Source organism: Urocampus carinirostris, chromosome 13 (assembly GCF_059441175.1).
Source record: "Urocampus carinirostris isolate Australia breed hairy pipefish chromosome 13, RoL_Ucar_1.0, whole genome shotgun sequence".
In the NCBI taxonomy this organism is placed as follows: Eukaryota; Metazoa; Chordata; class Actinopteri; order Syngnathiformes; family Syngnathidae; genus Urocampus; species Urocampus carinirostris.
The window spans coordinates 23,331,668-23,345,558 of NC_142361.1; the positions used below are offsets into that span (position 1 = coordinate 23,331,668).

The following is a 13,891-nucleotide window of genomic DNA, read 5'->3' on the forward strand; positions in this document are numbered from 1 at the left end:
AACCGTGCACCACTCAAGAACATAGTCACCTCTGAGCCTATGGAGTTGGTCTGTATAGACTTTTGGACTGCTGAGCAAGAGAACAAGTCTGTAGATGTCCTGGTCGTAACTGATCATTTCTCCAAGATGGCGCACGCCTTCCCTTGCAGAAATCAAACCGCCAAACAAGTTGCTCGCCGTCTGTGGCAGGATTTCTTCCTTGTCTATGGTTTCCCACGGCGTATCCACTCTGATCAGGGAGCTAATTTTGAGAGCAAACTGATCAAAGAGCTTCTAGAGATGGCAGGGGTGCAGAAATCCCATACCACTCCGTACCACCCCATGGGAAATGGCATCGCAGAACGATTCAACCGAACATTGGGAGATATGATCAGAACCCTTCCCCCTCAGCCCAAAGCAAAGTGGCCACAAATGCTGCAGCAGCTCACATTCTGCTATAACTGCACAGAGCATGAGACAACAGGGTTTGCACCGTTTTACCTAGTGTTTGGTAGGATCCCTCGTCTCCCTGTCGATGTCATGTTTCAACATGCTAATACCAATGATGCTGTTGTCAGCTACTCTGACTTTGTACGCCATCTGAAGAAAGATCTACATGAAGCTGCTCAAATTGTACAGAGGAATACTCTCAGAGAACAGACTCGTCATGCCAAGCTGTACAACCGTAGGGCCAAAGGATCACCTCTCGTCGTGGGAGACCGGGTGTTGATCGCCAACAGAGGTGTCCCGGGGAAACGCAAAGTTGCAGATAAGTGGGAGTCAACCCCGTATGAAGTCATATCAGTCAAGCCTGATCTCAATGTCTACAGAGTCAAGGATTGTCTGACGGGCAAAGAGAAGGTAGTTCACAGGAATTTGCTGCTCTCTGTTAGCTTCTTGCCCTGTGAGGATGATCTGGCCAGCGAATCTGAACACTCAGAGTCTGACGCTGCTATGCATGGAAGTGATGTATGCCCTGATTTACCTGACGCGGTTGAAGACAGTGATGTCCGTACAGTAAACTGGGTGATACAGGCAGGTGAAGAGCAAGTTCATCCAGAGGTAGAGGATAACTCACTAGACAGCAGATCTGATGCCCAGTCCGACTCTCGCAGTGTTGATACATCCAGCCGAGGAAGTCAGCACATCCCCGAACAAGATGTTGACCATACTTCAAGTGACAATACGGAAAGCCCATCACAGTGCTCTGAAAACATGATCCCTTTGGGTATGGGTCTCCCAGACGAGACCCCATTGAACACTGACCATCTGGACGCAGACTCCCCTGATACTGACTGTTTAGACTTGACTGCCCCAGACCTTCAAGCTCAGGTTATTTGTGCTCAACCTAACCGTTATGGTCTTAGGGTCCGCCAGTCCATCAGGCCTCCTAGTCGTCTTATTTGTCAGATGAATGACCATGTGGTAGGTGACAATCATCTGTCCGCAATATCTGCAAGTTCCTAGTTTAAGTTCAGTAGAGATGCACTTTCAGTTTGAGTAACAAAGCTTGAGTAAGAAACAAGAATTGTGCCTATGTGAGCACTTACAACTACAGGAACAATGTTTGATATTTCAGAGATGTAACAGGCATCTTTGAGTCTGTGCTTAGTTAGGAGTTTGATCGCCTCCTTTCTTTTCACACTCCTTTTTGGGAGAGTTTTAGAACTGACATGCACTTCAGTTTGTTCCTTGTAATACTGTACCAGTTTTCGTGTCCTCTTTTTCATCAGTATTTGCCTTTTTGGCATGTGATTTTTTTTCTGTTTAGTGTAGCACACCCATATTTAGCAGAATTTCAGGGGGGTGTATGTAACGGGTGTAATAATAACTTTTATTTTATTGAAATTCCTGCTAAAATATGTGTATAGTTTTTGGTAAATGTCCTGCAATGCTGAGTCCAACAGTGCCATCTGCTGGTATGGGGTGGGGTTTGGTTTTGGCTTCTAACATGTGACCAGGAGGCGGGGTTTTGTCAGTTTAACCAGAGTACTACAAAGGTAAGACATATCTTTTGGTGCTCCACAAAATAAGTTAATTTTAAACATTATAACCCCAGCTGACAAATCTCTCACCATGCATAGTAATGTGATTGATATTGTCAAGCTGTTTTGATTTATTTTCGTTTTGTTTCTGTTTTACTAAATATTAATTCCCCTTGTAGAGATCAAAGAGATCAAACCCAGCAGAAAAAGCTAATGTTGTGACTCATCCATTTGCAGGTAAATTGTACCCATTTTTATACTCATTATTGTTTTTATTCCTATTTTTTCATATACATTAAAAAAGGATGATGTTGGTTAAAATTCAGAGTAAAGAAAAACATGTTGAATTCATTGTAAACGTTAAAAATCCACTATACGATCTCTTGTTAAAAGTATCTTGTTAAAATGCAAAGATTTATAAATGTATTGTGATATTCTAAAATGTATTTTCTGTAAAGTGAAAAGACAGCTCTTTGATATGCTTTGTTGTCAGTTTAACCAGAGTACTACAAAGAGATCAAAGAGATCAAACCCAGCAGAAAAAGCTAATGTTGTGACTCATCCATTTGCAGAACTGTAATAATAAAAACCTCATCATCCAGTCCAGCGTGAATGTGGATCTTTGGTGGGACACGTACAACGCGGTTACACAGGTAAAAGTTCCTGTTGTTTCTGTTGGCAGATACTTTTGCTCATAGTAAATAATATTTTGCAAATAAAATATGCATTTGATTCACAAGTACCACATTTCAAACAGACAAATGAAGGGCTGGGAAAGATGCTGATTGAATATAAAGCAGTTACCTGTGTTTGTAGGACACTAATCATCTGGTCTTTCTCTTCCAGTGCAGCATCAAACTCATCCTGAAGGTGTTTCTTTGCCTGTTGGTCCATTTGTAACTCCTGAAATGATTCGACAAGTTATTTTAAGTCGAATTAAATTTTAAAATGTTTTTTAACTGACACATTTCCATTATGCCTTACCTCTCGTAATTCTCCTATTCTGCGGAGAGCCTTGTCTTGACACTGGCTGAGAATGGCCTTTGACAAGGGATAAAGTACCACTAAATACATAATGAAAAAGAATGACAACAGATTTTACAAGAACTCACCTGTGTTTTTTCTTTATCTCGTTGCACTGTGCGATACGCAGTAACCAGCTGTGGGGCAAACGATCATATTTAGAAAACTAAACCCATCAACTGGTTTTCAAAATCGGTGACTGACCTCAGAGTACTTTCCGCGATACTTCCCCAAGCTCGTTTCCACCCTGACCAAACGATGCAGTAGCTGATCTTTGGAGAGCGAATCTGCATTTCCTGCCGCTTCCTCAGCCTCACTTTCAATGTCTGAAGGTGGGTCATACGTAGGGCCACCGGAAGCTTCATTTTCACCTAAATGTGTCAAGGACTCGCGCGAGGAACTCCGATTCAGACTTTCCTTTGAGGGAGATCGGAAGAGGTTTTCAGCTCGGCTGGCGCCGCTTCGAATAATGGACTCCATTGAAGGTACTTTGAGTTGTAGTTTTTGGGCGAAGGACTGTGTTTCCTCTCTCTGTTAGAATGATAGAAAGATATAAATAACTGTATTCAACAGAAATATATTTATAAAGATGGGTGTTCACGCACATGAGGAGACACACTTCCATCTCCATTGATACTTCCGCTGGGAGACCTGCTTGGCCCTTTAAGGTTACTCTGGAGAGAATGGATTGGAATGAGTGTGGCAATTAGTATGTCAGGAGTATCCTAGGCTTATTAGTTATCCAGACCCCGTATGACTCCCCGATAACTCCGAAAGGAGCTATACGGTAGACCCCTCGGATACGGTGACTCCAGCTTATGTCATTTCCGCTTAAGGGTGTGGAATAAGTTTCAGCCCCCCTTAACGTAATTTTCCCCACTATACGACATCAACAGAAAATGTTTTTGCATGTCCTAAAACATGTAAAATTCAAACTTAATGCGGCTTAAGTGTCTGCTATTGGTCAATGTTATATAATGTGCTGATCTGCTATTGGTTTGCGTAACGGCATCTTGAAGACGCAGAACTGCTCTTGGCTAAACTACCTCCCATAATGCCCTTCTCTCGTTGTAGGTTGAGAATCTTATGTAATTTGTAAAGAGTGTGAGTCGGTGCTATAGTCTTGTATTTTTTGTACTGTATGTATTTTACGTGTCTGGAGACTTGCAGTGATGCTGAAGGGAGAAGCACAAACAGTCACCATGGAAACGAAGTTATCAATTATTAAGAAATATGTAGGATGCAAGCAAATGGCTATCCTCGCTAAATTGTATGGCCGGCACCAATCGGATCAGGCCTATCTTTTAAAAATAATGAGGTGAGAAAGCAAGGAATTTGTCTAAGAGCGCAACAATACTCACAAATCTGCCATCTCCTCCTCTCTATGCACCCAGTAACCCCAATGATCCAGTTCAAATCATATCAAACCAATGTTAAATAAAATGTCATTTTTCCTTTATGCAAGTACAGTATTCATGTTTTTTAAATTATATACACAAATATAACATATAAGTAGTACGGTACTTATGTTAATGTTTTGATCCGGGATACAGAGGATTCGGATTGCATTAGCAATTTCAATGTGCGATCCCCAACTCAGAACGGATTAATGTCGTATCCCGGGGGTCTACTGTAGTAGCATTGCCGGGAGCAATGCAGGGGCATTGGGCACCTTCATGCAACTCGGTGGAGGGAAAACTGAGGAGTTAAAGACATCAAACGAAGGCATCTCGAGAAAAAAAAAAAGGGGTTAAAACACAACTGACCAGCCGTTAGGCAAGAACATAGATTATTACGTTCAAGTCACAGAGTCAGCCCTAAGATAGCACAAGAGTCTTAATTGGACCAAGTTGAGCATTTAGCAGTTTAGCTGGTTTAGTAAACTTGTTAGAAGCATATTTAGCAAAGCAAATTATTCTCTCCTCACTTGACTGCTCCAAATCTTCCTGGCCTCAGGATATGAAACACGGGAAGTGATAGATTTTGTTGTTGGCGGATAATGTTTGCATCACTGGTTTTCTTATTTTTTAAAATAAAATGAGCCAGTTTTAGTAATTCAAAAAAGTAACTCAGACTTCATTTATTGTGTTCTAATGGACTCAAAACATGGCAAGGGGAAAAACAAGCAAATAACCAATATGCAAACACTGCTGTAGTTTGAGCGGCTCTTTAAACAACATTATAACAAAATGGAAACTGAATATTTATATAATATAAATTGAGGGACTCGTCTTTTTAAGCTTTGTAAACCCATTTTCCCTGTATAATTGCATATGATTGTGGCAATATCGCATTTCATTATTTGTTATTAAGAGCAAAAGAGTTTAAAGCAAATTATCATTGGAGGAAGATTGGAATTTCAAATACCACAAATGGATGAACTAATGCTGTGCATTTTTTTTCTGAAAAACGTATTTTTGAGGCGTATCAACTTAAGTTTTCTCAACATTATCAAGTCTCCAATATTTACAGTAAATCAGTGTACAAAGCAAGCATACATAATCCAGGCCTGCCACCTTGTGGTAAAATTTGATAGTACAACGTATAACTATACTAAGCCTGTTACCAAGGAATAAATAACTGCTTAGAAATACAAGTAAATATATAATTAGAACAGTTTCAATGCGTAGGTGTTTTTCGGTTACTGATTTCCCATAGTTCCACAAACAATTTCTAATGAAACAATTAACATAAAATAAACATTTGCATGTGGGACGTTCCAAAAATACAAAAAACAAAAAAAAGAACGACAACAATAGTATTATTGAAAACCATGGAAATGTTTTTTCTCTTGGATCCAAAAATAAATTCTAATAAAACTATGGCAAACTTAAGATATACATTTGCGTAAAAAATGGGTTTACTTCCCTTAAAACAACCACAACAAAGGAAAGAAAACTGAAAAAAGGTTTATCATTTTCACCAGATCTACGTTGTGTCTATTGTATGCAATAAACTGAATTCAGACATATACAGCCCATGAGCTGCAAGTTGCCCATCCAATAAAAATTAATACATACATGTACTGTAAACTCTGACAGGGTTCCCCCAGCTTAATGCAAGTAAAATTCAAGACCTTAAGACTTGTTTTAAGGCCCTTTGAAATAAATTTAAGTCGATGTAAAAAAAAAAAAAAAACAGAAAACAAAAGTGAGTTAGGGGCAATTTTAAACAAATGTGTATATGTTTATGTGTATTTAAATCACATTTTGCTCCAGTTGAAAAATTTCCATCTGAAAAACATACCTCTATACAAAGTTTTAGACATGGAACAAAAAGAAATAAAAAGGATGTTTACAGTACATCATGGATCTTCAGTCAGAACTGGCAGATAAGTACTAATTCCAAAGAACTTTTCCGCTACATTCATAAAGCATTTTTATCATGCTGCAATAAAAATGACTTTAATAAATATCTTTAGTTTAAACAAACATAAATCTTATTTGTTCACATTTTCAAGACTTTAAAAAAGTGGATTTACGACATTTTAATGCCAATTAAGGCCTTGTTTTTACAATAATGAATTCAGTGCCTTTTAGGACTTTTCAAGGATCCGTGGGAACACCGTTTCAAATACAGACTTTAGGGAGAATGGGGAGGTATTTCAGGCAACCTAAGAGGATGCTATGCTTTGGGTAGGGTCTAAAGAAGGCAAGCAACTGAAGGAAAAAGACAGAGGGCATATTTCACGATAGGTGGTAGGTAACAAAAAGACGAATGCAGACAGGCTTCTATGGCACAAGATCAACCATTGGATGCAGGCTAAGCCCCGACAGGAGATGCCTTCCTGTTGCTAAATCCTAAAGGAAACCATCGACAGAAGAGCCTCTGGAAGGGCTGAAGCTTTATACCGGTTTCCCAAACTTGGGCAGAGTCGGGAGGAAGGACCAGAGCAGGAGGAGGAGGAGGAGCAGCAATGCGAAGGAAGAAGAGGCAGGACGTGAGGATAAACTCACCACACTGGCTACCTGGGCCGTTTTGGGTCGTTTTGAATGGTCCAGAGCAAAGATAGTATACTCAGAGAGAAAAGCGGGCTCTGCTATCATCCCGGCCAGCGCCTGACCCCCGCCAGGGCAGGAAAAGGTTGGTTGGAGGGGGGGGCACGGCAGGAACACACAGAGCAATGAGAAAAAAACAACACTAAGAGTGGAACAGTGTTTTGGGGAGTGTGAGAGAAAGCCAGAGAGAGAAAGGGTGGTGGGGGACATCAAAACCTCTACAGTTGAATTCCCAGTTAAATTCCGGTGAAGTCGTTGGAATCTTAATTTTCGCAATACAAGTGTGATCATTTCCGTGCAAGTTGCAATTAAATGATTAAAAAATGCATTTACAGTTGACCACCCAGGTTACACTGTCCCAAGCTTACAATATTTCCGTTACGATGTTGAATACAATGGTTTTTTGGCCTCTCCTTACAGCATTTTGCCCAACCATAGGACGTCAGAAAGAATTTCTTTTGCGTACCTTAAAATTAAAAGTTTGCACCATTCTCGCGAATGGCGGTGCGAATCTCATGTCTCATATGTCTAGAAAATGCCCGTCTGCTATTGGTCAACGTCTTATAAGATGCTGGTCTACAATTGCTTTGGTCACGGCTTTCTGAGGATGCCGATTATGCTATTGTCTGAACTACCTCCCAAAATGCTCCTATTTGCTCTCTTTGTTCAGTTCATAATCTTGTGCATCAAACGTTATTTTGTTTTGCCGTGTGTCCCAAGACTTGCAGACACTTTAAAGGGAGAAGCAAGAAGATGATACCCATGGAAACAAAACTTGCAATTATCAATAAATTCAAAGAAGGCACAAGTGTTGTTATCCTCGCTAAGGAATATGGCCGTAACTAATCAACGATCGGGTTAGTTATCAAGAATGAGGAGTCAATTAAAGTATTTTAAGGGAATAGCAAGTCTCACTTTTACAATCAGTTTGAATTTTAATCAAGCGTCTTCTCCCCCATATGCATCCAGCCACTAATTCCCCTACAGTACACCATCTTTAAAAAAGTTGGCATTGTTTTGGGTGAAAATATGTACGAACCGGAACGCGTCCAAAATTTAATAAAAGGCGGAATTCAACCTTAGAGGCTCCACTGTAAAAGCAAGAATGAAAGAGCAAGAAGAACGTGGAAACATGAAATAGTAAACGTTAATGTCACCATAACAGTTTAACATCTCAGTGTGTGGTCTTCATTATGAAAGAAAATGCTTTGAATTGCTGAGAGGTAAATATCTAAACATCTTAAAAAAAAGTCCAGAAAATACTTATCTTTGTTGCACTTGAGTTAAAATTCTAATACAATTCAAGGGGCATAAACAATATTTCCTTAAGTTTTACAGATAAAAACACACACACACAGAGATGTCAAAGGGTTGGAGATTTGTGAAATGAAACAAATACTGCAACTATGGAGCAATGAAGGAGCTAAATTACCTACATTCCCCTCCATCTACAAAAGACAGGAGGACCACTACTAGATGGGATACCATCATTGAAATCTAATATTTGTAGGTCAAAATTTTGTGTAGATACTACAACAAAAATATAAGATATTTCTACACAACTAAGCTCTTTTTGCAGGATGCAGGAACATCCATAATTATCTACCTCAGGCTTGTCCTTATCCTCAAATTGACACTGCTAGGGAGAAAAGAAAATACATCAACTTCAGAAGAGAAGGAAACCACATCAGATTGTATAAATTATTTATGAAAATATATACACTAAAAGGTGGTCTGTTCTCACCATGAAACCATGATTTGCAAAGCTGTCATGTCGAAAACCTTCTGGGTGGTTTGAGTACGATAAAGTAAAATCAACACTCAGTCGCTGACATTAGCATATTTGTTAAACTTTGTTCTCATTTGTTAAGTCAAACATTACGGGACATTATTCGGCTTACACTTCTATATGACAATAATTCTGCTCTTTAGAGATTGTTAGATCAATGAGGCTTGTCATTAGGGTTAACATTTTGGAAGGAGCAGTATACACATAATAATGGCAGACATTAATTGAGCAAACTGTGACACGTGAAGATACTTCATAAGTAGTATCACTTATATGCTATGTTAAATGTTGAAGCACTGCAGGGTGGCTGGGTTACATTTTTAGCTGAACAGTGGTTATTAGGGGGATCACAGCATAACACAAATTCTCAAGAACGATTGCACTTAATCTTGCAAAAAAATGGGATAAAACGCTATTGTCATAATACTCACCTCTCTGTCACTGGGAGAAGGAACACCATCCTGGTAAAATAAGGGAGTTTGGCTGCTGCGGCGGTCTGCAGACCCGATCTGCTTTTAAAATCACACACCAAAAATAATAATTTGTTCTGCTTTTCTACGTTTGAATGATGTAAACCACTGCAAGCACTCAGTGAAGTTGATTGCAGGTTTGCAATTTAAAGTTAAGCAGGATTGGAAACTCCTCCATCATCTACAGATGCTTCCGAGAGTCCGCATAATGGAATACAAGCAAAAATGGAAGAAACAACGACAAACCGATCCGCATATTTAACAAGTTTAGACTGGATATGTGTAATTAACAACCTTCACCAGTATTTGATGAAAAATATACAGTTGTCCTCGGATCATGGCGTCTTAGGTTCTATTTCATGCACAGACATTAACAACTATATAATAAAGAAAACTATCCATTATCTGCATCCTCAGTAGGGTCGCGGGGGTGCTGGAGCCCATCCCAGCTATCCTCGGGCAGTGAGCAGGGCACAGAGATACTGACCATTCACTTGCTCATTCACGCAGGTTCAATTTGGACAGGCCAATTAACCTGACATGTATGTTTTTGGACTGTCGGAGGAAACTGGAGTACCACGCAGGCACGGGGAGAACATGCACACTGGGAGGCTGCGGTAACTGGACTTGAACCCTGAATCTCCACACCGTGGCGCTGCACACTAACCACCCATCCGCCGTGCCACTCTATATTCTAATGACAATGACCCATGGAAGCACCAGGAGGATATGCAAACTCAGTGGGGTGAAGACATTGGATCTTGAAACGTGTGTCTGCATGTTAACCACCAAGATTTTGTCCCACCAATACCCACGAGCTTACTAATTCAATGTAAAAACAAATAATACTGGACAACAAAACAAAACAAAAAAACAGTACTTCCTTACTACCCTAGTAGTAGTAGAAGCATTTTATATTGATCGTCAGCAAACACCCTTGTTGATTCTGTTAATACTAAGAGCGGTCATATTTACTTATGAGCCAAAGTGCGTTAAAATAATAAATGCTGAGAAGTAAAGTATGCTGCTCAATGGCTTGTAATTGCTGAAGAATGCAAGGAAAGAATAAAAGTACAACAAAAGTTGAACTAACTTGTGTTCAAATGAAATGATGTGGAAAAAAATACTAAAACCAATGTGAGAGTTTTTGTCATTTCAGTATTCTTATGCAAGGACCAAAAGTACAAATGTGTTAAAATAAAGTGCAAGGTAATTACAATAAAAAGAGTAGGAAAATATATTTTGTAACAGCGAGAGACCATTGTGTGTGTGGATTTGGAATGACCTATTCATGTAAAATATACATTTTGTTTTGCAGCGCTTGAAACTGTAACAGCACTGGCCCTTGATCATAAATTTCTGATGTGAAATCAGTTATGTGATAGCTGATACGATTGACAATGCCTTCAAACTATTTTGGGAGGATGTGCTGCATGGAATATATGAATCAAATATAAATCTAAGCCGAAAGAAACATTTACTGTAAATCTTATAGTTAAATTGTACATTCACAAGGGCAAATTTAAGGGGAAGAAAAAAATGTATTTCATTGTCTTTAAATGTGAAGTTTAACAGTATATTTTGTTTATAAAGCTTAAACTCAACTAGAAGACCACTAAAACTAAGAATATCCGTTAACATTTTGGTATTTTTATGTAAATCTGGGTAATAAAGAACGTTTAAACGGTACTTTTGTTTGTTAAACAAAGGCTTGACTGTGTAAAAAGGGTGGTTCTTTGCTTTCAGTGTATATAAGAGTATTTCATTGTGTAATAATTGTAAAAAAATGTTTCTATTTCACGGACTCCTCTTATCACGACAGCTGAGTGGTTAGCGCGCCTGCGGCACAGTTCTGAGGTCTTGGTTCAAATCAAGCTACTAGCATTCCTGTGCGGGGTTTGCATGTTCTCCCCGTGCATGCGAGTTTCCTCCGGGCACTCTGGTTTCCTCCCACATTCGCAAAACAAGCATGTCATGTTAATTGGCCGGTCCAAATTGTCCCAAGGTGTGAATGTGCGACTGGGTTGTATGTCTCTGTGTGCCCTGCGACTAGCTGGCACCCAGTTCAGGGTGTCCCCCTACCCATTGCCCAAAGATAGCTGGGATAGGCTCCAGAACAGGGCGAAACGGGTGATGAGTGGTTGGCGCATCCGCGGCACAGTTCTGAGGTCTTGGGATCAAATCCAGCAACCAGCCTGGAGTTTGCATGTTCTCCCTGTACTAGCATGGGTGTTCTGCTTCCAAATTCCAAAAACATGCATTTCACATTACTAGGCTGGTCCAAATTGTCCCTAGGTGTGAATGAGCAAGAGAGTTGTCCGTCCATGTGTGCCCTGCGATTGGTTGGCAACCAGTTCAGGGTGTCCCCTGCCCAAAGATAGCTGGGGATGGGATCAAGCACGCCCGCAACCCTACTGAGGATAATAATGATAATGGATGATTTCACTTATGTCGGGTTCTTATAGGAACGCAACACTCGCGATAAACGAGAGATTACTGCACCGGGGGTTCGGAAGGGATTGGCTAATTACAATGGGTTTCTATTCCCCTCTACACTGCAATCTCACTTTGCGATCCCACCTATGAACGGAATGGTGTCGCATCCCGGGGTTTTACTGTATGTGGACAGTTATTGATCGGAAACGTTTCTATTATTCCCGCAGTAAAAACAAAGGGGGTTGTTGAACATTTTTAATATTACAACTAAAAAAGAGCGATCTGACAAGTACAGCCAGACCCACATACGGTGTTTAGCCCCGCCCCTTTATGAAAGTCACCGCCTGTCAAAAAATTCAACAGTTAAACACTGTTCGAACAGTACTAGTTATCACGTTGCTAACGGTCAAGTATACAGCTATTACAATACGACTCAAGGAAACATTTAGATGTTAACAAGCTTAGCAGTTTAAAGTAATAATCCCCTTGTCACGAGCGCTTTTGAAGGCCACATAAGTAAACAGATGTTAGCTTAGCCACTTAGCATACACAACTAACCTGGGCCTGTTGTGAAGTCTGCGCGTTCCTCTGCGGCGACTGCTCCTCGTTTATCTTCTGTTTGAGTTTTTTGAACATTTTTCCCCGTCAAGGAAACTAAAAATAAATAAGGAGCAGACGACGACAAAGTGTCGGAAAAAGTGTTTTGATTTCACATCCAGTGCGCTTCCTTTTGACTTCCTTGTTGGCGCAGGTGACCGGGACTCGTGCGCATGCGCGGCCAACGTGGACGGAAGAGTATACGAAAGATATTTAAAGAGACAACTGAAAAAATAAAGGGAACGCCCGGAGTGGGGATTTAAAATGATGTTTTGGGCGTTTTTAGTCACCTGAGTCGTAATATTCTTGCATTGTTCATAAACAAAGCAAAAAATAAAAACAAAAAAGGGCAGAACGCAAACTATTTTTATTTGGAAATAAGCGTAAAAAGTGTCTTCTTTGCAAAAGAATGCAAAGTTTTTCATAACAAGATTATAAATGTCTGTGACTGGAGAATAAATTGACACGTCTGACAAAATATTCAGCGCACAAAAGCGAGGATTTTTCCCCTGTTGGAAAATACATTAGGATTGATAGTATTCTTTTCAGCAGCATGCACAGACAGACATTAGGTGTTGCTAAAGCTCCTGCGCATTTGACCATTTTGTTCCATTTTTATTTGTATAGAAGAAATGGACGCCTCTGACAAATTATTCACCACATGAAAGCAAGTTTTTTTTTCGAATATGAAAACGCTTTGAGCTAGATAATATTTTTATCAGTGGCGTGCACAGATAGACACTAGGTGTTGCTAGTGCTCCTGCACTTTTCCCCATTTTTTTCATGTTCATCCCAGTGTGAAAACGCTTGAAGCTTGACTATATTCTTAACAACCGCATGCACAGATGGACACTAGGTGTCTCTAGAGCTACTGCCTTTTTGCCTATTTTTACCTTTTTATTTTGTAAACAAGAAATTATGCCCGACGATATACTTTTCAGCATGCACATTTTGTATACAAGAAATTTCCTCATGTGACAAAAATGTTACGTACGGAAGCAAGATTTTCTCCCAAGTGTTAAAACACTTTAAGCTTGATAATAATCTTATCAGTGGCATGCACATATATACACTAGATGTTGTTAGATCTTATTCCTTTTTAACCATTTTTTTCATTTTCATTTTCTAAAACCATTACACATTTTACTGTGGTCTATAATAATATTTTTCAAGCAGTGTGCCGTGCACACTAGTTCTTTTTAGGTAACAATTATCTGCTCATGATGTAGTACAGTATATTTAATCATGTGTTTTGTTTGATAAGGCTGTTGTACTGCAAAAATAATGATTAGATAGATAAAAGTAAAATATTGCGCACCCTTTTGCAAATATAAATTGTTATTTCTCATTTTACTGGAAACAAACTGAAACAAATTAGAGCCCACCAGTTTGTTATTTTGTCAAATATGCACTGTTTACATCAATGTCACTATCGACCAATGATGCTGCTTAGCTTTGATTTCCACACCCTTTAGGGCAGGTCTGCTTTTTGTGACCTAGGAAATTTTAAAAAAGAAAGGGCTCAGGGAAGGGCTTTTAGAACAGGTTGCAATTTCTTATCTGAGGTTTGGGTGTCCTCCTGTTCTCCCTGCAGTTTGAAAATCAATTGATGTC

General features: G+C 39.6%; 1 protein-coding gene across 2 annotated transcripts in view; it reads right to left on the bottom strand.

Annotated features, from left to right (window-relative positions):
- Positions 1 to 12,426, bottom strand: part of golga4 (golgin A4) — a 45,837-nt gene extending 33,411 nt beyond the window's left edge. The window contains exons 1-8 of one of the 2 annotated variants that reach the window (XM_088351037.1): positions 12,239 to 12,426; positions 9,206 to 9,283; positions 6,944 to 7,045; positions 3,593 to 3,661; positions 3,192 to 3,518; positions 3,077 to 3,124; positions 2,949 to 3,005; positions 2,769 to 2,867 (exon numbers count right to left, since the gene is read on the bottom strand). In XM_088351037.1, coding sequence (XP_088207163.1) covers positions 2,769 to 2,867; positions 2,949 to 3,005; positions 3,077 to 3,124; positions 3,192 to 3,518; positions 3,593 to 3,661; positions 6,944 to 7,045; positions 9,206 to 9,283; positions 12,239 to 12,316 — 858 coding nt within the window. In that variant the 5' untranslated portion in view covers positions 12,317 to 12,426. Of the gene's footprint in view, positions 1 to 2,768; positions 2,868 to 2,948; positions 3,006 to 3,076; positions 3,125 to 3,191; positions 3,519 to 3,592; positions 3,662 to 6,943; positions 7,046 to 9,205; positions 9,287 to 12,238 lie in introns of both variants that reach the window. The other variant, XM_088351036.1, reaches the window with a different exon arrangement.
- Between the last annotated feature and the right edge of the window lie 1,465 nt (positions 12,427 to 13,891).